This window comes from Babylonia areolata, chromosome 5, assembly GCF_041734735.1.
Source record: "Babylonia areolata isolate BAREFJ2019XMU chromosome 5, ASM4173473v1, whole genome shotgun sequence".
In the NCBI taxonomy this organism is placed as follows: Eukaryota; Metazoa; Mollusca; class Gastropoda; order Neogastropoda; family Buccinidae; genus Babylonia; species Babylonia areolata.
Genome location: NC_134880.1, coordinates 17,257,721 through 17,283,064, shown reverse-complemented (window position 1 = coordinate 17,283,064; position 25,344 = coordinate 17,257,721). Strand labels below are relative to the sequence as shown.

At 44.8% G+C, this 25,344-nt stretch overlaps 1 protein-coding gene across 1 annotated transcript; it reads left to right on the top strand.

Moving 5' to 3' along the window:
- Window positions 1–14,781: 14,781 nt before the first annotated feature.
- On the top strand, window positions 14,782–24,675 carry LOC143282218 (uncharacterized). The gene is made up of 6 exons (XM_076587820.1): window positions 14,782–14,944; window positions 17,188–17,359; window positions 18,390–18,625; window positions 20,361–20,609; window positions 22,818–22,910; window positions 23,542–24,675. Exons 1-6 carry the CDS (start codon window positions 14,872–14,874, stop codon window positions 24,552–24,554), a joined length of 1,836 nt encoding a protein of 611 aa, XP_076443935.1. The 5' UTR covers window positions 14,782–14,871; the 3' UTR covers window positions 24,555–24,675.
- Window positions 24,676–25,344: the final 669 nt, after the last annotated feature.

Here is a 25,344-nt window from a genome sequence, read left to right as displayed (position 1 = left end):
CCAATTACTCTGGTGATAATAAATTTAATCTCATGTTAATATTGATATTAGCATTATTTTACTATATTATGTACTGTTTGTTTATTTGTTTTATTTCATTATTTCATTACTTACTGTTTATGAATGTTATTTGAGACAAGTCATAATATGTTTCATCAGCCGTCATGATGAAATTGAAGTGCAACGTTGTGAGCACAGTATAAGCTTTAAGCTTGTTGATGCTCTTTTGTCATTCATTGCATTGTAATCATGTGTATTGTTGAAAAATTAAAAGATTATTTAAACCAACAGAAGATAAACCTATGATTTTTGTTTGTAAGGAAACAATGATGATTGGCAGACATACATACCAACGAAAATACTGTGAAACAGAGAATTGTAGCAACAGCAGTAGACAGAAAATGGTATGACACTATACATAGTTATTGGTGTATTGGATTGTCAGAACATCTTCGTTTTTATGACAGCATGTTTTCGACTACAATAAAACTGAATACACGAATACAATATTGCAGCTAGCTTTGCTAAACAATGTACAAAATACATGTACACAGCAAAGTGCATCCCCAAAGAAAGGCTAAGAAGAACATGTAGGTCATGCACAAAAGCCATTCTTCATCCCTTAACCATGTACACTTTACATGTCAGTCACTTTTTGTCAGAGTGGGGTAGGGAGACTAGCCTTTATCCAACCATTATCCAACCATGATACGCATTTCTAGTTTTGACTTATTTATGTTGTGTTGATCGCCCATGAATGCATGCCACAGAACTGGATGTTATGTATTATTTTGTGTTGGACTGGAATTTTACCGCAGAAAAAAGCCCCTGTTCTGGAGTATTCAGCGTTGGAGTAGACATACGCTACAGACATAACTTTCTGGGCTTTTTTTTTTAGAGTTGGGTTAAACTCTGTAGCGTAGGTTGCAACTGACTGAGGTGGAGATGGGGTAAGGGGTCTGAGTGTGGACACAAAGAACAACTCCTTTCACAATACGAGTACTGCGGTGCTGACTGTGGTGCATGGGGAAAGAAAGGAGAGGTTATGGTGGTCTGGGGGTCGTTGGTGTTGGGAACAAATAATGGACGTCCCTTTTTATTCTGTTTGGAGTGTCATTACTGAACACGGGTCCTTCTGATCTTTATCATGTATAGGCCTGAGTCCTTCAGTTAATGTGTTACCTTGTGGTGTTTCAGTTGATACCGGTTTTTTTTTAAGATATTTGTTTACATCTTGTTTGTGATGAAAATCAGGTGATGTGAATTTCCCGAGGTATGGAGGAAGAGAGAGAGAGGGGAGAGAGAAGTTATCTTTTAAACAGTGGCCACCTCCGTACAAAGTATTTCCAGGCTTTAAGAAAAGAGAGTAGAAGAGGGGGTTGTCACTGGAAAGCAATGATAAAAGCACTGATGACAAGGACTATTGATAAAACCACCACCAGCTTCTAAAATAGTTGTTAACATAAAGCAAAAATAAGAAGACTGATGAAAACTATTCAGAAAACCATCAGCTTCTAACACATAGAACGGAAGGAGGGAAGACCAAAATAATCCAACAAACTCAATGAAGCAATTGTTCAAATTATATCAAACCAATAATAAGTCATTCGCAAAAAAAGACTGACGCTCACCTCAAGTCTGACCAGCACTGACTGACGAACACTGCACTGTAGTGAAACTGACGCCGGGCTCTGCTGTCCGGGCTCTGCTGTCTCGAATGTTTCACGTGACTGATGCTGTGCTTCAATGGTGACAGTGAGGCCAAGGTGTGTGTAGTGGACTGGAAACACTGAAGCTGACCACTAGGAGGTACACACCTCTGACCTGGTTCGCCTGACTGACCACTGAAACACCAACACACAGCGTGAACATGGTTAGGTTTGAAGAGTGGGGCACAGAGGTGGGCAGGTGGTCGTGGTGGGCAATGTGTCTGGTATGCTGGAACACTATCTCAATCTCCCTCTACCTTTCCCCCTCTCGAATCACGTCGTTATCAAGTTATACCTTAGCTGAAGGAGGAGTCAATACGTTCAGGCGAATCAAGAAGGCGTCACTGCGTTCGGTGCTTGGTCAGGCTGCGACAGAAAGAAGAAAAAAAAAATTTTAATATAAAAATAGATAAATATACTGATAGATATATAAACACATAAGTAGTTCATTAGTCAGTTTGATATAGATTCACTAGTCATTTCTATAAAACTATGACAAGTCAATCAAAACATATAAAATAAGACCTGTTTTCATAGAAACTCTTTCGATTCCAGCCTGCCAACCTTTGTAGTTCAACAGGATTTTCACAAATCACTGACATTAAGTGATTAGCGTTAACTCCGGCCAACACTGACTGATGAAGCAACCTCACTACAGAGACTGTTTCCAGGCCTAAAGAAAAGTGAGAGGGGCTTGTCGCTGTAAGGCAATAAAGAAAGCACTGATGTCAACGACTATTAATAAAACCACCAGCTTGTAAGTGGTTTGTCACTATAAAGCAATAATAAAAACACTGATGACAACTACTTTTGATAAAACCATTAGCTTCTAAAAGGGTTGTCACTATAAAGCAATAATAAAAGTACAGATGACAACAACTGTTAGTTTTTAGTTCAGTTCAGTTCAGTTCTATAACTCAAGGAGGTATCGCTGCATTCGGACAAATCCATATACACTACACCACCTCTGCCAAGCAGATGCCTGACCAGCAGCATAACCCAACGTGCTTAGTCAGGCCTTGAAAAAATAAAATAAAATGAATAAATAGAGAAAAAAAGTAAGCCAATAGATAATGAAATAAAATAAAATGCAAGGAAAATAAATGAATAGATACGAACAAAAGAAGACAATAATGATAATAAATAAAGAAATAAGCCAATAAATGTAAATAAATACACACACACACACACACACACACACACACACACACACACACACACATGTACAACAGATATGCACAAAACATGCAGTTTTGGAGGTATGAAAGCAAAAACAAAAGTGCACAGGCCTAACACTGCACTTAAAAGCACACAATAAAAATACAGTATTTATAGAAACAGATTCCTAATCAAATCATCTAGTCCAAATGCAAAGCCTAGTGAATCAATCCTATTAAAAAGAATTACAGCCAATGCTGGAAAAATTTGTTTGTGAATGTTTCCTTTCTTGATATTGCTCATGTCTTTGTTTAATTGTGTCTTATAAACCTTAAGGTTTTATGACTGTTGACAATAAAATATCATATTTTATTCTATTCACACACATACACCATCTCCCACATTACCCTGAACCCCACTCCCCACCACCCCTCCCACACGCACATTCTTACGTATCGCAGCTTCCACGGCACACACACACACACACACACACACACACACTAGCACGCGCACACACGCACACATACACACACCCACACACACACACATACACACACACACACACGTCCATACCCCCCCCCCCCCCCACCCCCATCCAATCCTTCTGACAACTGTTAAGAAAACCATCAGCTTTTAACACATGAAACGTAACTGACGCTGTGGCCACAAAAAAACAAACAAACGAAAAACACACCTCTGACCTGCATCCCCTGACTGACCACTGAAACACCAACACACAGCGTGAACATGGTCAGGTTTGAAGAGTGAGGCACAGAGGTGGGACGTGGTCGTGGTGGGCAATGTGTCTGGCGTGTTAACTCAATGAAGTAATTCACTAATTGTTCAATTTATATTTCAGTCTGAGGGTCCCGGGTTCGAATCACGGTGACGGCGCCTGGTGGGTAAAGGGTGGAGATTTTTACGATCTCCCAGGTCAACATATGTGCGGACATGCTTAGTGCCTGAACCCCCTTCGTGTGTAAACGCATGCAGAAGATCTAATACGCACGTTAAAGATCCTGTAATCCATGTCAGCGTTCGGTGGGTTATGGAAACAAGGACATACCCAGCATGCACACCCCCGAAAGTGGAGTATGGCTGCCTACATGGCGGGGTAAAAAACGGTCATGCACGTAAAAGCCCACTCGTGTACATGCAAGTGAACGTGCGAGTTGCAGCCCACGAATGTAGAAGAAGAAGAAGTTCAATTTATATTAAACCAAGAACAAGTCATTCACAAAAAACAACAAATACACATATAAAAAAAAAAAAAATAACAAACAGACTGACACTCACCTCAAGTCTGACCAGCACTGAGACTGACTGACGAAGACCACACAGAAGTGAAGCTGATGCCAGGTGCTGCTGTGTTCCACGTGACGGAACCTCCACACGTTGACGCTACAATGGTGAGAGTGATGCCAAGGTGTGTGTAAATCTGGGACAAGTGAATCAAAGCACTTTAAAAAAAAAAAAAATTAAAAAAAACATACTGATTACATATAAACTCTTTTAATTCTTGTCTGCTAAACTTTCTAGTTCCAGCCAAAAGAATGTTCAAGTATTACCGACAGTAACTTTAAGGCAATCACTGACTGACGTTGTCACCGAGAAGCAATAATATTAATAAAAACACCGGTGACATCAGATTCTAACACATAAAATGTAAGGGGACAGAGACAAAAAGAATCAGTCAAACACAAGCTGAATTAAGTCATTTACTATTTCATATCAAACCAAGATCAAACCATTCGGGAAAATAACAAGAGAGGCAAGGCCTTCAAGACTCACTTGTGATAAATTAAGTCCCCTAGCATTAATTACAGAGTAATTTCCCTTCTTTACTATCTGCACCAAAGCGTTTACAAAATAAATAAAAATTCCATGCTTAGCAAAAGAAGTTCCTGTTCGAACAAAAAATGATAATAATGACTCCTCTTGTTGTTGTGTCAGAATAAGAGGTCAAAGTGCCAGTTTAGAGAATACAAAAAATATAAATATAACAGTAAATGCAGTTTTCATATAATTAGGCCTCTTTTTATTATTTTTTTTTGTGCCCATCCCAGAGGTGCAATATTGTTTTAAACAAGATGACTGGAAAGAACTGAATTTTTCCTATTTTTATGCGAAATTTGGTGTCAACTGACAAAGTATTTGCAGAGAAAATGTCAATGTTACAGTTTACCACGGACACACACACACACACACACACACACACACACACAGACAACCGAACACTGGGTTAAAACATAGACTCACTTTGTTTACACAAGTGAGTCAAAAATGACTGACACTCACCTCAAGTCGGACCAACACTGACTGGCGAAGACTGTACCGTGTGAAACTGACGCCGGGCGCTCCTGTCTCAACAATTCGCTTGACCATCAACGTGACTGACGCTGTGCTACGATGGCGAGAACGAGGCCAAGGTGTGTAGCAGGCTTGGCGAATTGAAACTGACCACCAGGAGGTACACACCTCTGTCTTAATAACCCTCCCGATTGGTTGAGTTCACGTACACAACAGCTACACGGCCATCACACCATCGATCGCCTCAAGGAAATAAAGGTAGAGAGAGGGAGCGGCCATAAGTCTAGCATGAAAGGCAGAGCACGATGCTTTGCAAATCAAACGAATATCAGCATCATTTCCAAACCAAAATTGCGCAAATTTCTTCAAAACGGAACAGAGACACTGTGGGCTTTTCCAAATACAGTAGACTGATCAACACACTAGACGCCACGTTCTTGGCCTCAGAGATCTTTTCCCACCCCTCTTGCGGCCAGTCAGTGGCAGCCTCTGTGTGTGTGTGTATGTGTTCATATGTGTCAGGAGAGCTCTGTGCACGTGCGTGCGTGCGTGTGTGTGTGTGTCTGTGTGTGTGTGTGTGTGTGTGTGTGTCTGTGTGTGTGTGTATGTATGTTTGTGTGTGCATGTGCCGTGTGCGCTTAGAGTTGACTTCATAAAGGTTTTGCGCCTTATAAATAGTAGTAGTAGTAGTAGTTTTATGTATTTATCTATTGTTTTTTATATTTTTTATTTTAATTATTTATTTATATATTTATTTGTTTGTTTATTTATTTATTTTATTTTATTTTTTCAAGGCCTGACTAAGCACGTTGGGTTACGTTGCTGGTCAGGCATCTGCTTGGCAGATGTGGTGTAGCGTATATGGATTCGACCGAACGCAGTGACGCCTCCTTGAGTTCCTGAGACTGATACTGAGTTCACGGGTGGATGTGACTGTATGTATGAGGTGTGTTGGGACAAGAGGTGGAGGTGGAGAGGGAGATGTGTCAGGTGTGTCGTGACTGGGGGTGGGGATGGAGGGGGAGATGTGTCAGGTGTGTCGTGACTGGGGGTGGGGATGGAGCGGGAGATGTGTCAGGTGTGTCGTGACTGGGGGTGGGGATGGAGGGGGAGATGTGTCAGGTGTGTCGTGACTGGGGGTGGGGATGGAGGGGGAGATGTGTCGTGACTGGGGGTGGGGGGTGGAGGGGGAGATGTGTCAGGTGTGTCGTGACTGGGGGTGGGGATGGAGGGGGAGATGTGTCAGGTGTGTCGGGACTGGGGGTGGGGGTTGAGGGGGAGATGTGTCAGGTGTGTCGTGACTGGGGGTGGGGATGGAGGAGGAGATGTGTCAGGTGTGTCGTGACTGGGGGTGGGGATGGAGGGGGAGATGTGTCAGGTGTGTCGTGACTGGGGGTGGGGATGGAGGAGGAGATGTGTCGTGACTGGGGGTGGGGGTGGAGGGGGAGATGTGTCAGGTGTGTCGGGACTGGGAGTGGAGGGGGAGATGTGTCAGGTGTGTTGGGACAAGAGGTGGGGATGGAGGGTGAGATGTGTCAGGTGTGTCGGGACTGAGGGTGGGGAGGGAGATGTGTCAGGTGTGTCGGGACAGGGTGAGTGGAGGGGGAGATGTGTCAGGTGTGTGAGGACAAGGGGTTGGGGGGGGTGGAGTAGTGAATGTGTGGGGTGTGTCAGAACACTTTTCCCCCCTCACTCCCCCTTCCAGTTCCCCGCTCGCCTCCCTGTACCATGTTGACTTGAACAGGCGTATCAAATGTCAAGTGGACATCTGCTTTTAACTATCAGTTCAAGTCAGTTGCTCAAGGCGGCGTCAATGCGTCCGGACAAATCCATGTTTCTATGCTACACCACATCTGCTAAGGAGATGCCTGATCAGCAGCATAGCACAATGCGTTTTGAGGGAAATTAAAATAAAACGAAATGCGTAAGATGCAAAAATAGATGAATAAATAGAGAATTAGATATGTGAATGATAAAAGAAAGTATAAAACTAACTCCAATACACAATACACACAATACAAAAATTAAGTAAGTAAATAATGTTTAGTTATATAGATCCTTGGCACATGCACACAAGTACACAGACAGACAGACCAACATACCCCCTTCCCCCTCCCACACACATGCACACACTCCTTCCTCATTCCCTCATTACAATTGTTAAATGTCAGATTCAGTACTAGAAACAAAACTTTCTAGTATGCAGTAAAAGACATCTGTTCCCTGCTGAACCAACGTTTCTGCATCGACGGGAAACGGGTATGTCGTACAGTGGAATGGGGGTACGGAGTATGGTGCACCAAGAGATTAAAAACCTTAATTCCACAAAATTGAAAAAAAAAAATGTTGAAAACAACAACATATTTATACAATACAGATTTTCCCGTACGTTTTTTCCGAAGTACAGAGAACATATTAAGGAGTAAGATGCACCAAAAAAAGAAAAAAAAAGATATATGAAATAAAATAAATTAGGATACTACTACTACTACTACTACTACTACTACTATTCAGCCATCTGCGCATTTACAGATAGATTCATGAGCACCCCCATCCCCACCACCACCCTCACCCCATCCCCCAGCTGGATGACAACGATGGTCATCATCGATCTCAAAGGACACACACCACCACTAGTACTACTACTGCTAAAGGAATTGTTTTCAATTTGGCCCTTATTTCATGTGAAATGACTGGGCTGTTCTGATACGGGGATGCATTAATATGGGGGAGTATCGAGCCCCCACAAACCTATATTCAGTTTATGTTCGTGGCTGCTAGCCTCCCGTTTGGGGAAAGTAGATCTGCTCCTTCATTTATTTTCTTCTCCATCCACCGCTACCCTTTCTCAGCGACCCCCACGGTGTCTGTCCATGGCCCTCCTCTACACTATAGTACCCCGCGGTCTGTTTTTGTATTGTGTCCTTTATGTCCGGCTCAGAACGCCAGTCAGGTGTTTGGCAGCCGTGGGCCTTTGTCATGATTGCCCATTGACAGTGTACAGGCTGTAATAGTTGTGTCAGCTGACTGTGCATGGCCGGGTTGGGCTTGAACGACCCCCTGTTTGACTGGCTTTCGTTCGCCTTGTATTGAAGGTCCAGCTTTTGAAAGTGTTGGTCAGTGTGTGTGTGTGTGTGTGTGTGTGGTGTTGCCGGAGGGTGAAATGGGGTGTGGGAGGGTGTGTGTGGAGGTTGAAGGGAAGGGTGAGGGTAAGAAGGGAGAAACTGAGGGGATGTTGGGGGACCGTGAAAATGAACTTAGCTATCCCGCTCACACCGTGTTGACTTGTACAGGCATGTCTTAACCTCAAATGGACGATCCATGTTTACTGCATCCAATGTTAAGTTATATAAATCCTTGGCACACGTACCCACAGAAACAGACACAGACAAACACACACACACACACACACACACACACACACACACACATACAACCTCACCCCCTCACACACACACTCATGTCAAACAAAACTCCTTGCAAGTGTGTCGGGACAGAATGGGGTGGAGGGGAAGATATGTCAAGCGTGTCGGGACATGGGGATGGGTGGAGGGGGAGATGTGTCAGATGCCTCGGGACAGTAGTCCATGGCAGATACAAAAATGGTCGAAATGTGTACAACAAAACCGTTCTTTTTACAATAAAATAGAATAAATCATACTGATCACACTGATATAAAATTGACCGCTGTAGGTGGGCGGGAACATAATTAGATTTTGGTTTTTAATAATTATTTGTCACACTTCTGGCCATGAGAGAGCACCTTACAAAGATCCGCAAGGCAAGAGCATGCCAGGCTTACGCAAGCGCGGTATAAGGGGTCGCCAGAGGAAAGCATTTAGCGCGGTACAGTGCTTGTGGCTGACTGCTGTCGCGCTGATGCTGTCCTGTACCTCCGTTAGTAGGTCACTGTGGCAGACGACAGACACCGTACAGAAAATAAGAGAACTCTTTGGGGTCAAAAGGAAACTAACATTTTTAATTTCATCTATTATATACTAAATTGGTAGAAAACGCAAATTTGCTTTTATGAATGTTTTACACTTTCTTACCAGTCATGACATTTCATTTTTAAAAAAATGAAATCGGTATTATACCGACTGCAAAGGTGAATTTACGAAGGCAGCACGGGATCATTTAATTCGTAAGTACAATTATGTTGACATTTTACGCAATGCACAACTTGGAAATACTTCATGCTCTGCTTATTAACGTGTAGTATATGAATATCTAAATACGTGTTCACTAGGTTTGTTTCAATGAACATTGTCGGAGCACTGTCCAGACAATTAATTCAGAAAGCATGGAAGGCAGATGATGGCAAAATCGACCAACATCATGTCTTGGTGTGAAAAGAACGGTATGAAATATATATTTTTCTTTGGAAATGAAGCGGTATTTGCAAATGTGAATCACGTACCCTGGCGCAGTAGACACGTCAGTTTAGCGTGGGAAAGAAAATATATCTGGCTGGAGTAAGAAGGTGGCAAAATGAAGTGCATCAGATAGTCATGAAGAGCAAAGACTGCGTGGAAAATGAAAATGGGTCCGTCTCCAGAACTTTGTTGGAAATGGGAGTCTCTCAGTCTGATTCAGTATAAACATGTGTTTACAATGATTATTCAAATGTTTCACATGTTATCAGGATTGCAATTCATTAGAGAAATGCCTGCAACAATTTTGTGAGAATATGGTTTGTTCTTGTGTCTTAAATGTGTTGAAAATTGATAAAAACATCAAAATTTCGGCGCCATTTTGTGACATGGCAATGCGTCTAAACATAAAGTGGTCAGTAACAAATAAGTACAAACCTGATTTTGTCTTTAATGAATTTATATAACAACGATTTACATCCAACATATCAGCAACTCACAACAAGAACACACAGAATACCAAGACGAAAAATGAAAAGAAAATTAATGAAGAAAACTGACAGATTTAGTCACGACAGAATTAGACCAATGTCAAACGGCAGTGCTTCACAAGAGAATTTTTTTTTTAAACGAAAAGGTGGGAGATGGATGGGGCCGAATGAAAAGAGAGACAGAGACAGAGAGACAGCCGAGAGACAGACAGAGAGACGCCGGAGACAGACAGACAGACAGCCGGACTGAAACAGGCATGGTGGGTCGAGCCGAACAGAACAGAGACCCGGCCATCACCTCGCAAATTGTTTGTCCCTGCAGCTGGTCGTGTCCGTGTCAGCGAGTGATGAAAGAGAGCAGTGCCAGAACAACAGCCTCAGGCTCTCCCGCCCGCGGCAGCCACTGCATGTCCCTGTCAGAGAACTGAATATTCTCATCCATTCGCCCACCGCCGGGCAGGGGAGACAACAGCGCCGACCTTGGTGGTTTGGTGTCTGCACGTTTCTGTCCCCTGACACACAAGCTGACCAGACGACAGTGTATGACTGTCTGTCTGTCACGGTATGACGTCTGTCTGTCACGGTATGACGTCTGTCTGTCTGGTCTGTCTGTCACGGTATGACGTCTGTCTGTCTGTCTGTCTGTCTGTCTGTCTGTCACGGTATGACGTCTTCTGTCTGTCACGGTATGACGTCTGTCTGTCTGTCTGTCTGTCACGGTATGACTGACGTCTGTCTGTCAGTCACGGTATGACGTCTGTCTGTCTGTCACGGTATGACGTCTGTCTGTCTGTCACGGTATGACGTCTGTCTGTCCTTCAGTGCTTGATGTTTGTTTGCTCTGACCCTGAACGTCACTGTTGTCTGTCTGTCTGTCTGCAGCACTGACAATCCAGATGACCTCTCCACGGTGGGCGTGCCACACAACAGGTCACATGACCACACTGGCATACAAAACGTGTCATACAGCACTGGCAGGTCACATGACCACACACAGTTCACGTAAAAAGCCAGCAAGCAGCCAGTTGACTGCACAATGCAACTGCCTACAGCTCACACGCGCGAGCCATGCAAATACAGACCTTTTCATCACTGAGATAACACATGCACTGTGACGTGGGTCGTTCCGCAGTAAAACGTCATCGGTCATCTTGAAGAGAGGACCATCCCGGAGTGGGAATGTGGCTCGCGGTATATCAAAGTCTTGAATACTTTGTTTTCTGAAGCCGAATATGGTGTTGTCTGAAGAGAATCACAGTATTGAATGCTGCGCTTTTTCTGAAGAGAATCCAAGTATTGAATACTCTGTTGTCTGAAGAGAATCAAAGTGTTGAATACTTTGTTTTCTTGAAAAGATTCACAGTGTTGAATATGGTGTTGTCCGAAGAGAATCACAGTATTTAATGCTGCGTTTTTCTGAAGAGAATCACAGTATTGAATACTGTGTTGTCTGAAGAGAATCAAAGTGTTGAATACTTTGTTTTCTGAAAAGATTCACAGTGTTGAATATGGTGTTGTCTGAAGAGAATCACAGTATTGAATGTTGCTGCATTTTTCTGAAGAGAATTACAGTGTTGAATACTGTGTTGTCTAAAGAGAATCAAAGTGTTGAATACTTTGTTTTTTGAAAAGATTCACAGTGTTGAATATGGTCTTGTCTGAAGAGAATCACAGTATTTAATGCTGCGTTTTTCTGAAGAGAATCACAGTGTTGAATACTGTGTTGTCTGAAGAGAATCAAAGTGTTGAATACTTTGTTTTCTGAAAAGATTCACAGTGTTGAATATGGTCTTGTCTGAAGAGGATCACAGTATTTAATACTGTGTTGTTTGCAGGGGGAGAACAGTGCTGAATACTGTGTTCACGGTCTGGTGGTGAGAACAGTGCTGATTACTGTGTTGTCTGGAGGTGAGAACAGTGTTGAATACTGTTTTGTCTGGAGGTGAGAACAGTGTTGAATACTGTGTTGTCTGGGGTATAGAACAGTGCTGAATACTGTGTTGTCTGGAGGTGAGAACAGTGTTGAATACTGTGTTGTCTGGGGTATAGAACAGTGCTGAATACTGTGTTGTCTGGAGGTGAGAACAGTGCTGAATAATGTGTTGTCTGCAGGGGAGAACAGTGCTGAATACTGTGTTGTCTGTAGGCCGGAGAACAGTGTTGAATACTGTGTTGTCTGGAGGTGAGAACAGTGCTGAATACTGTGTTGTCTAGAGGTGAGAACAATGCTGAATACTGTGTTGTCTGGAGGTGAGAACAGTGTTGAATACTGTGTTGTCTGGACGGAGGTGAGAACAGTGTTGAATACTGTGTTGTCTGGAGGTGAGAACAGTGCTGAATACTGTGTTGTCTGGAGGGGAGAACAGTGCCATGAATACTGTGTTGTCTGGAGGTGAGAACAGTGCTGAATACTGTTTTGTCTGGAGGTGAGAACAGTGCTGAATATTGTGTTGTCTGGAGGTGAGAACAGTGCCATGAATACTGTGTTGTCTGGAGGGGAGAACAGTGCCATGAATACTGTGTTGTCTGGAGGTGAGAACAGTGCTGAATACTGTTTTGTCTGGAGGTGAGAACAGTGCCATGAATACTGTGTTGTCTGGTGGTGAGAACAGTGTTGAATATGTGTTGTCTGCAGGGGAGAACAGTGCTGAATACTGTGTTGTTTGGAGGTGAGAACAGTGCTGAATACTGTGTTGTCTGGGGTATAGAACAGTGCTGAATACTGTGTTGTCTGAAGGTTAGAACAGTGTTGAATAATGTGTTGTCTGCAGGGGAGAACAGTGCTGAATACTGTGTTGTCTGGAGGTGAGAACAGTGCTGAATACTGTGTTGTCTGGAGGTGAGAACAGTGTTGAATACTGTGTTGTCTGGAGGTGAGAACAGTGCTGAATACTGTGTTGTCTGGAGGTGAGAACAGTGTTGAATACTGTGTTGTCTGGAGTTCAGAACAGTGCTGAATACTGTGTTCACGGTCTGGTGGTGAGAACAGTGCTGATTACTGTTTTGTCTGGAGGTGAGAACAGTGCTGAATACTGTGTTGTCTGGAGGTGAGAACAGTGTTGAATACTGTGTTGTCTGGAGTTGAGAACAGTGTTGAATATGTGTTGTCCGCAGGGGAGAACAGTGCTGAATACTGTGTTGTCTGGAGGGTAGAACAATGCTGAATACTGTGTTGTCTGTAGGGCGGAGAACAGTGTTGAATACTGTGTTGTCTGGAAGGGATTACAGTGCTGAATACTGTGTTGTCTGGAGGTGAGAACAGTGCTGAACACTGTGTTGTCTAGAGGTGAAAAGTGTTGAATACTGTGTTGTTTGGAGGTGAGAACAGTGTTGAATACTGTGTTGTTTGGAGGTGAGAACAGTGTTGAATACTGTGTTGTCTGGAGGTGAGAACAGTGCTGAATACTGTGTTGTCTGGAGGTGAGAACAGTGCTGAATACTGTGTTGTCTGGAGGTGAGAACAGTGTTGAATACTGTGTTGTCTGGAGTTCAGAACAGTGCTGAATACTGTGTTCACGGTCTGGTGGTGAGAACAGTGCTGATTACTGTTTTGTCTGGAGGTGAGAACAGTGCTGAATACTGTGATGTCTGGAGGTGAGAACAGTGCTGAATACTGTGTTGTCTGGGGTATAGAACAGTGCTGAATACTGTGTTGTCTGGAGGTGAGAACAGTGCTGAATACTGTGTTGTCTGGAGGTGAGAACAGTGCTGAATACTGTGTTGTCTGGAGGTGAGAACAGTGCTGAATACTGTGATGTCTGGAGGTGAGAACAGTGCTGAATACTGTGTTGTCTGGGGTATAGAACAGTGCTGAATACTGTGTTGTCTGGAGGTGAGAACAGTGCTGAATACTGTGTTGTCTGGAGGTGAGAACAGTGCTGAATACTGTGTTGTCTGGAGGTGAGAACAGTGCTGAATACTGTGATGTCTGGAGGTGAGAACAGTGCTGAATACTGTGTTGTCTGGAGGTGAGAACAGTGCTGAATACTGTGTTGTCTAGAGGGGAGAACAATGCTGAATACTGTGTTGTCTGGAGGTGAGAACAGTGTTGAATACTGTGTTGTCTGGAGGTGAGAACAGTGTTGAATACTGTGTTGTCTGGAGGTGAGAACAGTGTTGAATACTGTGTTGTCTGGAGGTGAGAACAGTGCTGAATACTGTGTTGTCTGTAGGGCGGAGAACAGTGTTGATTACTGTGTTGTCTGGATGGGAGAACAGTGCTGAGAACAGTGTTGAATACTGTGTTGTCTGGAAGGGATTACAGTGCTGAATACTTTGTTGTCTGGAGGCGAGAACAGTGCTGAACACTGTGTTGTCTGAAGGTGAAAAGTGTTGAATACTTTGTTGTTTGGAGGTGAGAACAGTGTTGAATACTGTGTTGTTTGGAGGTGAGAACAGTGTTGAATACTGTGTTGTGTGGAGGGTAGAACAGTGCTGAATACTGTGATGTCTGTAGGGTGGAGAACAGTGCTGAATACTGTGATGTCTGTAGGGGGGAGAACAGTGTTGAATACTGTGTTGTCTAGAGGGGAGAACAGTGCTGAATACTGTGTTGTCTGGAGGTGAGAACAGTGCTGAACACTGTGTTGTCTGGAGGTGAGAACAGTGTTGAATATTGTGTTGTTTGGAGGTGAGAACAGTGTTGAATACTGTGTTGTGTGGAGGGGAGAACAGTGCTGAATACTGTGATGTCTGTAGGGGGGAGAACAGTGTTGAATAATGTGTTGTCTAGAGGGGAGAACAGTGCTGAATACCGTGTTGTCTGAAGGGGAGAACAGTGCTGAATACTGTGTTGTCTGGAAGGGATAACAGTGCTGTATACGACAAGCCATGTCCAATGTCAAGCGGGCATTTCTTGGATTCTGGTTGTTTTTCATCTTTCGACAGTCACCAGCGGAATCCGGTATGTAATGTACACACCGTAACACACAGACACTGACCCAGATACAGCCACAGACAAACACACACAGACACAGACACAAATTATGCACATAAACACATCGAAAGATGGACGGATGTACATAGATACTGGTGGGTGAGCAGACGGATGAATGTACATAGGCATTGGTATTTGTATTTTTGTATTTTGTATTTGTTTTCTTTTTTTGTCACAACAGATTTCTCTGTGCGAAATTCGGGCTGCTCTCCCCAGAAAGAACGCGTCGCTATACTGCCGAGAGCACCACCCTTTTATTTATATTTTTTCCCTGCGTGCAGTTTTATTTGTTTTTCCTATCGAAGTGGATTTTTCTACAGAATTTTGCCAGGAACTCAGTGAACGACCGGGCTTTTGTTGCCGTGGGTTCTTTTGTTCTTTTATGTGCGCTATGTGCATGCTGCACACGGGACCTCGGTTTATCGTCTCATCCGAATGACTAGCATCCAGACCACCACTCAAGGTCTAGTGGAGGGAGAGAAAACATCGGCGGCTGAGCCGTGACTCGAACCAGCGCGCTCAGATTCTCTCGCTTCCTAGGCGGACGCCTTACCTAAAGGCCATCACTCGACTATCTGGTGGATAGACAGATTAGCATACACAGGGATAGTGGATGTGCAGATCAGTGTACATAGGGATGGATGGCTAGACATATTACTATACATAGGGATGGGTGAATGGACAGATTAGTATACATAGAGATGGGTGGATGGACAGATTAGTATACATAGAGATGGGTGGATGGACAGATTAGTATACATAGAGATGGGTGAATGGACAGATTAGTATACATAGAGATGGGTGGATGGACAGATTAGTATACATAGAGATGGGTGAATGGACAGATTAGTATACATAGAGATGGGTGAATGGACAGATTAGTATACATAGAGATGGGTGAATGGACAGATTAGTATACATAGAGATGGGTGAATGGGCAGATTAGTATATATAGGGATGGGTGGGTGGACAGATTAGTATGCATAGGGATGGGTGGGTGGACAGATTAGTATACATAGGGATGGGTAGATAGACAGATTAGTATACATAGGGATGGGTAAATGGACAGATTAGTATACATAGAGATGGGTAGATAGACAGATTAGTATACATAGGGATGGGTGAATGGACAGATTAGTATACATAGAGATGGGTAGATAGACAGATTAGTATACACAGAGATGGGTAGATAGACAGATTAGTATACATATGGATGGGTAGATAGATTAGTATACATAGGGATGGGTGAATGGACAGATTAGTATATATAGGGATGGGCAGATAGACAGAGTATACATGGAGATGGGCGGACAGGCAGAATAGTATACATAGGGATGGGTGGATGGACAAATAGATTTTAGTATACATAGGGATGTGTGGACAGACAGATTAGTATACATACGGGTGGGTGGATAGACAAAGTATACAAAGGGTGGATAGACAGTTAGATTAGTATACATAGGGATGGGTGGATAGACAGACAGATTAGTATACATAGGGATGGGCAGATAGAGTATACATAGGGATGGGCAGATAGACCGAGTATACATAGGGATGGATGGATAGAGTATACATAGGGATGGGTGGATAGACCGAGTATACATAGGGATGGGTGGATAGAGTATACATAGGGATGGGTGGATAGAGTATACATAGGGGTGGGTGGATGGACAAAGTATACATAGGGATTGGTGGATAGACAGATAGATCAGTTTACATAGGGATGGGTGGATAGACAGATCAGTTTACAAAGGGATGGGTGGATAAACAGATAGATCAGTTTACATAGGGATGGGTGGATAGACAGATAGATCAGTTTACATAGGGATGGGTGGATAGACAGATAGATTAGTATACATAGGGATGGGTCGATGGACAAATAGATTTTAGTATACAATGGGATGGGTGGATAGACAGATCAGAAAACTTAGGGATGGGTGTATGGACAGATAGACGATGCACATAGGGATGGGTGTATGGACAGATAGATGATGCACATAGGTATTGGTGGATGGACAGAGTAATCAACCTACATCGTGTCAGGTGGACGGTCGGATGTGCATAGGAATGGGTGGATGTACAGATGGATTAGGGTACATCGGGATGGATGGGTGGACAGAGTATACATATAGTAGGGTTGGTGGACAGATAGATTTGCGTACATCATCAGTGGATGAACAGATAGATTGATGGAGTGTGGACTATCGCAGGCCAGCTAGTGATACCGCGCCATCTGGCGGTGTTGGCGGATGAAGAGGGTGGAGACTGGAACTCGGGTCGAGAGCTGTGTCACGGCGTCAACATGAGTCTGGCCACAGTGGACCGACACGCCTTCTTCTTCCTTCTCTCTCAGAGCTTCCTCAGCCAGTTCCAAAGATATGCGTGAGTGACTTTAGTCGTAAGATCCTCTCTTGCTCCTTGCTCCTTGCTCCCCATCTGTCTGTCTCTCTGTCCTGGTCTCTGTCTTCTCTTTGTGTATGTGCTTCGTCATGTTGGCTTGAACTGACGAAGCGACTGGACGCCGTTTTAAACCCTTTCACCGCCAAGCTCGCATTAATTTTATGCACAGGCGTGGTAGAGGACCCATGTCACTGAAAGGTGACCATTCATTGGTCTGTTATCAATGAATCTACTGCTCTTACTGTTCGGTGGTAGGATAGGCCATATTTTCTATACATCACAGAGGGAATCCCCAGCTATTCTTAGCCACTGTCTTTTCTGTGTTTATACCACAAGGGAATTTTGTACTCTAAATTGACTGGTGGTGAAAGGGTTAAGAACTGCGCCAAACTGACTTTACAATGCGAATGTCACAACGCCAGTTACTGGACATCCAACAACTGTGGAAAATGCTGTGAGTGTTGTGCTGATGTACTGTGACTGTTGATGATACTTCGAGTGTTGTGTTGACTGACGTCAAATGACTGGAACTAAATACTTTTGAGTCTGTGCTCAGTGACGTACAAGTACTGTAGAGAATATTGTGAGTGCTGTGCTGACGTCAAATGACTGCGGAACTAAATACTGTTGAGTGTTGTGCTGACGTACAAGTACTGTAGAGAATATTGCGAATGCTGTGCTGACGTCAAATGACAGGCTGTGAATTGCTGACTGACCTCAAATGACTGTGGAAAACACCGTGAGTAAAAAGTGCTGACGTACAATGACTGTGGAGAATACTGTGTAAGTTTTCCTATTTCACTTGTGTTTCGGGCTCTGAAACTGTAGAGAACGATTAATCAAGATTAATTCAAGAGCAGTTCACTTCACAGACGCATCATTAGATGTGTCTCTCAAAGTTCCTGATCAATATTGCAGATGTCTGTATTAACTTCTCAGGCTTTGTTGAAACCAGGGTACATTGTAACAGGAACGTAGAGTACACCTACAGCTGATTCGCTCCCGTTTCCAGACATAAACACTTTTGGATCGGCCTGTACCACGTGGACAGAGAGGAGGAGGGGGTGGGTGGGGAGTACCTGTGGGAGGCGGACTGTGGGCAGGTGGGCGTCTCTGACGTCTTCTGGGGGGACGATCAGCCGGCCGACAGCCAGAAGGCGTTGTGTGTCCTGGCTGACAACGTCACGCTGCGCTGGCGGACAGATGTCTGCAGTGCCAGACATCACGTGCTGTGCCAAAAGGAAGAAGGTATTCTACTATACTGTCTGTATTGGCACACACTGTGTCCATGAAGGCAGGCCAATGTCTGTGTTGTGTGTAGGGTAGTTAGGCCACCACTCTGTGTTGTCTGTAAGAAAAAAGACCACTATGTTGTCTGTGGGGAAGGTAATCCATTGTCTGTGTTGTCTGTAGGGAAGGTAGGCCACTGCCTGTTTTGTCCGTAGGGAAGCTAGGCCACTGTCTGTGTTGTCTGTAGGATAGCCAGGCCGCTGTCTGTGTTGTCTGTAGGGAAGGTAGGCCACTGTTGTCTGTAGGGTACGTAGGCCACTGTCTGTGTTGTCTGTAGGGAAGGTAGGCCACTGTCTGTGTTGTCTGTAGGGAAGGTAGGCCACTGTCTATGTTGTCTATAGGGATGGTAGGCCACTGTCTGTGTTGTCTGTAGGGAAGGTAGGCCACTGTCCATGTTGTCTGTAGGGAATGTAGGCCACTGTCCATGTTGTCTGTAGGGATTGTAGGCCACTGTCTGTGTTGTCTGTAGGGAATGTAGGCCACTGTCCATGTTGTCTGTAGGGAAGGTAGGCCACTGTCTATGTTGTCTGTAGGGAAGGTAGGCCACTGTCTATGTTTTCTATTGGGTAGATAGGGCACTGTTTGTGGTATCTGTACAGTCAATGCGTCTGACGACATCGTAACTTAACTGCGAGGTCTACTTCAGCAGCACTGAGCTGGACGTGTTTAAACATGTGACATTCTGATTGCAAATGACAGTCTTGTTCCAGATATATCATGAAAGCATGGTGTCCGGTACACTATTTTATACCCTGTGCATGACACCATAATTTTATGTATGATATGTGTGACAACCAGTCGTGTCAGTTCGATCATGACCAACAGAAAATCAGACGGAGGAGGCAACTGAACGACCATCCCGATTGCCTGGGGGTAGAGTGTGATTATAGCGGAGACCACTGTCTTGTCAAAGTTACATCCCCAATCTCTGGAACAAGAGGGTTTTAGGCCAGTCGGCACTGGGATGGTTCTCGAAGGCCAACTCAGCAGCCCCCAAAGCTGCACTGCATCCCAAGAGCCAGCGCAGTGTTCAGTCCCTGCTACTTTGGGTCATAGCCCTTCACAAAAGATTAAGCTGTAAATGAATTCCCAATGCAGTTGGGGAAAAAAACATCGATCATACAGCTCTCACTTCGCAGTTTGCTCGCCTGTATGATTACATCTATACATAAGTCCGAAAGCATGCATTTTAGAAAATGCTGTGTGTACCATACACTGTTCGTAACACGGTGGGTATAAGCTTACAGCAAACTGAAAGCTGTATGATCAATGGTTTCTGCATTGCCATGGGAAATCATTTACAGCTTACACTTTCGTGAAGGACTATGACTCTCAAGCTAGAAGGAAAGATTGCACTGGCTCTTAGTGCTGCAGCCTTGGGGGGGATGGGTGTGTGTGTGGGGGGGGGGGGGGGGGGGGGGTAGCTGGCCTTTGGGAACCATCCCAACGCCGACTAACCTAAAAACTCTCTTGGCCGGGAGAGTGGGGGGCGGATGTAAGTTGGCGGGCAAGACACTCTCCACTGTAATCAAATTCTAGCCCCAGATAGTCGGGTCAGCAGTTCAGTGCCTCCTCTCTCATTTGCTGTTCTGATGGTCAAAGTCGGCGGACACGACTGACTGACTATCATACCTGTCCTCGGCCCGACCGACCATCTTCTCCTACCTGTGTGCATGGTGCCATGCCCCCACAGACTCGTGCCAGTACCAGCGGACCAGGCACACCTGTACCCTGTACATCACGGCCTCAGACCGCTTCAGCCTGCAGCACGGGACTCCCCAGCAGTGCCAGCTGCTGTGTGACACCACGCTGAAGAAGTCCCTGCCCTGCTGGGGCTTCACCATGACGTCAGCGGGCTGCGTGCTACACTACCAGTCCACTCAGCCCCACTGTGACGTCAACCACTTCCCGTCCACTGCTTACTTCAGAACCTGCTTTCGTCGTCAGTATTGATTTGTGTGTGTGTGTGTGTGTGTGTGTGTGTGTGTGTGTGTGTGTGTGTCTGTCTGTCTGTCTGTCTGTCTGTGTTGTGTTGTGTTGTGTGTGTGTGTGTGTGTGTGTGTGTGTCTTTTTGTCATTGGGTCATGATGATGAATCTGTGTGTATGTGTGTGTGAAAGACTGTCTGTCTGTCTGTCTGTTTCTGTGTCTGTGCGTCTGTGTCTATCTGTTTCTGCCTGTGTCTGTCTAAGTGCGTGCGCGCGCGCGGTGTGTGTGTGTGTGTGTGTGTGTGTGTGTGTGTGTGTGTGTGTGTGTGTGTGTGTGTGTCAAGTCAAGTCAAGTCAAGTCAAAATGATCTTTATTGAGGGTAAAAGAATAAGCTTATACAGCTTTTTTACATCCTGCCCTCTTAAAAAAAGAGAAGAAATTTTTTTTTTTTAATTTAAATCTTGTGTGTGTGTGTGGCGTGCGTGGGAGCTCGGTGGATTACCCATGTTCAAAGTTCTTTTCCTTAGGTTTTGTAACAACATTCAGATGGTTGATGATTGATCGTCAGTTGATTGTTGTTTTTGCGTTAACTTTATGATATTGTTTCATCTGATGTTGTTAAAACTTTCTAGTGGTTGACCATTGCTTCCTTGTGTTTTTGTTACAATGTTGTGATATTTGAATATCGTTTTTGTTTCCCCTTTCGTTTTGTTACATGTTACAATTTTGTTGTTGTTTTTTTATTTGACTATTGTTTCCACTCAAGGCCTGACTAGTAAGCGCGTTGGGTTATGCTGCTGGTCATATATCTGACTAGCAGATGTGGTGCAGCGTACATGGATTTGTCCGAACGCAGTGATACGTCCTTGAGAAACTGAACTTGAACTAACTCGCTATTGCTTCCTTTGGTTTTTGTTACGACGGACGTTATGATACGTGAGTATTATTTCCTGAGGTTAGACCTTTTTTTTTTATAATCAACTGAATGATATTTGACTATCGTGACGTATGTTTTGTTACAGCTTTCTTGCGAATGACGATTGTTTTTCCTCGGGTTTTTGTTGCAACTTAATGATATTTGACTACTGTGTCCTTAGAATTTGTTTTACGACTTTATGATATTTTACTATTGTTTCCTAAGGTTTATTTACAACTCTTGGGTATTTGACTATTGTTTCCCCAGAGATTATGATATTTCATTATTGTTTTTCTTTGGTTTTTGTCACAACTTTATAACGTTATACTGGTTGGTTATGTGTGCGTTATGTTACAATGAGTTATGTGTGCATTATGTTGCAACGAGTTATGTGGGCATTATGTTGCAGCGGTGAATTATGTGAACGTTATGTCACAGTAAGTTATGTGGGCATGATGTTCTAGATGTTCATGAGGATGGTATGTTGCAGTGAGTTATGTTGCAGTTGGTTATATGGACGTTGTGTTGCGTATGTTCATGAGGATGTTATATTACAGTTGGATTTGTAGACGTTATGTTGCAGTGAGTTATGTGGACGTTATGTTGCAATAGCCGAATGGTTAAAGCGTTGGACTTTCAATCTGAGGGTCCCGGGTTCGAATCTCGGTGATGGCGCCTGGTGGGTAAAGGGCGGAGATTATTCCGATCTCCCAGAGACTTGCTAGTGCCTGAACCCCATTCGTGTGTATACGCACGCAGAAGATCAAATACGCTCGTCAAAGATCTTGTAATCCATGTCAGCGTTCGGTGGGTTATTGAAACAAGAACATATCCAGCCGCATGCACACCCCCGAAAACGGAGTGTGGCTGCCTACATGGCGGGGTAGATAAACAAAATCGGTCATACACTTAAAATGTTACATGTCTGTCTGAGTGTGTATGTGTGCGTGCCTGTAATCTGATTGAATGACACAGGAAACGAAATATGAGCGCCCAGTGGCAGCTATCAGTCAACTCTACCCAGGTTGGCAGCCTGTTGTGCAAATGACCCCGTGTTTGTAAAGCGCTTAGAGCTTAGTCTCCGACCGAGGATAGGCGCTATATAAGTATCCATATCAATCAATCAATATGGACGTTATATTGCAGTGAGTTATGTGGACGTTACGTTGCAGTGAGTTGTAAGGACGTTATAGTGCAGTGAATCATATGGACGTTATAGTGCAATGAACTGTATGGACCTATGTTATGTTGCAGATGTTCATGAGGATGTTATGTTGCAATGAGCTGTGTGAACGTTATGTTGCAGTGAGTTATATGGACGTTCCGTTCAACCGGATTCCCTCCAATACCACTCTGCCTCGAGTACCACTCTGCCAACGACTGAATAATCTTTCCTCGGGTGTGTGTGTGTGTGTGTGTGTGTGTGCGTGCGTGCGTGCGTGCGTGCGTGCGCGCGCGTGTGTGTGTGTGTGTGCCTGTGTGTGTGCGTGCGTGCTTGCGTGCGTGCGTGTGTGCGTGCGCGCGTGCGTACGTACGTGCGTGTGTGTGTGTGTGTGCGTGTGTGTATGTTTGTGTTCGCGTGCATGCGTGCGTGCATTATTTGCATGTAATTTAGCTAAGGTATTAAGTTCTTATCATTTGCCTTTTTGTTCATTAGTTCTAATTGTTTGCATGTTTATTGATTAATGTTTCTCATTCTCATCATTTGCATGTTTACTCAGTAATCAATGTACCTAGTTCGCATCACTGACTTGCGCGTTTACTAATTAATGCACCTAGCTCTCATCATTTGCATGTGTATTCATTAATGTACCAGGTTCTCATCATTTGCATAGTTATTCATTAACAAATCTGGTTCTCATTAGTTACATGTTTTGTCACTAATGTATCCTGGTTCTCATCGTTTGCATTTAGCTCGTTCTTATCCTTTGCATGTTCATTCATTAAATGTACCTCGCTATCTATTCTTGCTTGTTCGTTCATCAATGTGCCTTATCTCTCGTCGTCACTGATTTGCCATGCCGCTTCAGATGCGTTCACATCACCACCTGTTCCGACACGTGAGCGTTCCAGTCCCACTCCCATCGTTTCTACAGCAGGACCCGGTCCGCTGGGCCCCTCTACTTCAACAGCCCCTAAAGAAACAGAGCTGGTCACTCACACGTCTTTACCGTCGTCTCCACCGTCCACGGAAGTACATGAATCAAGTGGACCCACACCCCAACCTTCGGCGGCGTCAACAGCAACAACAACAGCAGCAGCAGCAGCAGTGGCGGCGGCTGGAGCAGCGGTACCAAGGACGGTAGTGACCCAAACCGCCAGCCCCGCATCACACAGTGTCCTGACATCTGATGTCCCCATCCGGCCACTGACATCAAAGGTCGTCCCCACCCCACTGACATCAAAGGTCGTCCCCACCCCATTGACATCAAAGGTCGTCCCCACACCACTGACATCAAAGGTCGTCCCCACCCCATTGACATCAAAGGTCGTCCCCACACCACTGACATCAAAGGTCGTCCCAACCCCATTGACATCAAAGGTCGTCCCCACCCCATTGACATCAAAGGTCGTCCCCACCCCATTGACATCAAAGGTCGTCCCCACACCACTGACATCAAAGGTCGTCCCCACCCCATTGACATCAAAGGTGACACCTGACTCCCCCGCCCCAATGACCCAGCCCTCCACAATCCCTGACCCTCCCGTCGCGGCGCGCCACAAACACTCGGCGCGCGCGCAGCAGTGCACGTGCAGATGCGATGTGGCTGCCAGGCGGAACAAGACCGCGGCGCTGAGAGAAGCGGAAGTGACGAAGCGGAAGCTAAGAATGGACGTCGCCACCCTCTCGTCCACGCGTCGCAAGAAGTGCAGCGCGTCCGATGACCGCGCGTCCTCGCGAGGGATAGCCTACGTCGGCATGGGGTTCGTGGCCGTGGTCGCCTCGTGGATCGTTTTGCCGGACCTGGTCAGCTTGCTGTACCACGTGGTGCACGGCGTCAGTGCCCCAGGACACACGGAAACGACCCGGACAGATCCTTGAGTGAGGTGAGCAGCCCGTCATTCCTTGAGACCAAGACCGAGACCGAGACTGAGATTGAGATTGAGACGATGCTAAAGAAACCGGGGTCCAGTCCCGAACGTAGCTTATACTTAATTAATTCAACACGTCAAAGAACCCTCGGCAGCGAGAGAGTTGTCCTTTTGCAAAAATTTACTAAATAAAATCCACTGCTCTAATATTCACATGTGTGTGCGTGTCCGTGTGTGTGTGTGAGTGTGTGTGTGTGTCTGTGTGTCTGTGTGTGTCTGTGTGCACATCAAAGTGGTGTGTAATGCGCGATAGTTTCTAGATAGGAGGAGTTTGTATTATACTCCATGTTTGGTGTTTACATATACTTACCATGTCAAACTGATGCAAACTAGGCCTATGGTTTGCTCTGTTTGGCCAAATTTCGCGCGGCTAACAGTGAAAAGATGCCCCTCTTAGTCTGGCCCGCTCTTAGCCAATCAAACGCCTCTAACAGCTATAAGCGCTGAATCATTCCGTGGCCATGAATGAAAATGCCCCATGAGAACCACGGCGGAGACGCGGGGACGGACGGGCGGGCATTCGAGTTTGACATGGTAAGTATATGTAAACACCAAACATGGAGTATAATACAAACTCCTCCTTTTGGTGTCATATACTGTACCATGTCAAACTGATGCAGAATTTAAAGCAAATGGAGGAGGGCAACGCCTACTGGTTCGTATGGGGAGCCCTTGAAACTGAGACGGCAGTGTTAGCCGCGACAAAGGAAATCCCCTTGGAACCGTCAGCCCTGGTCATA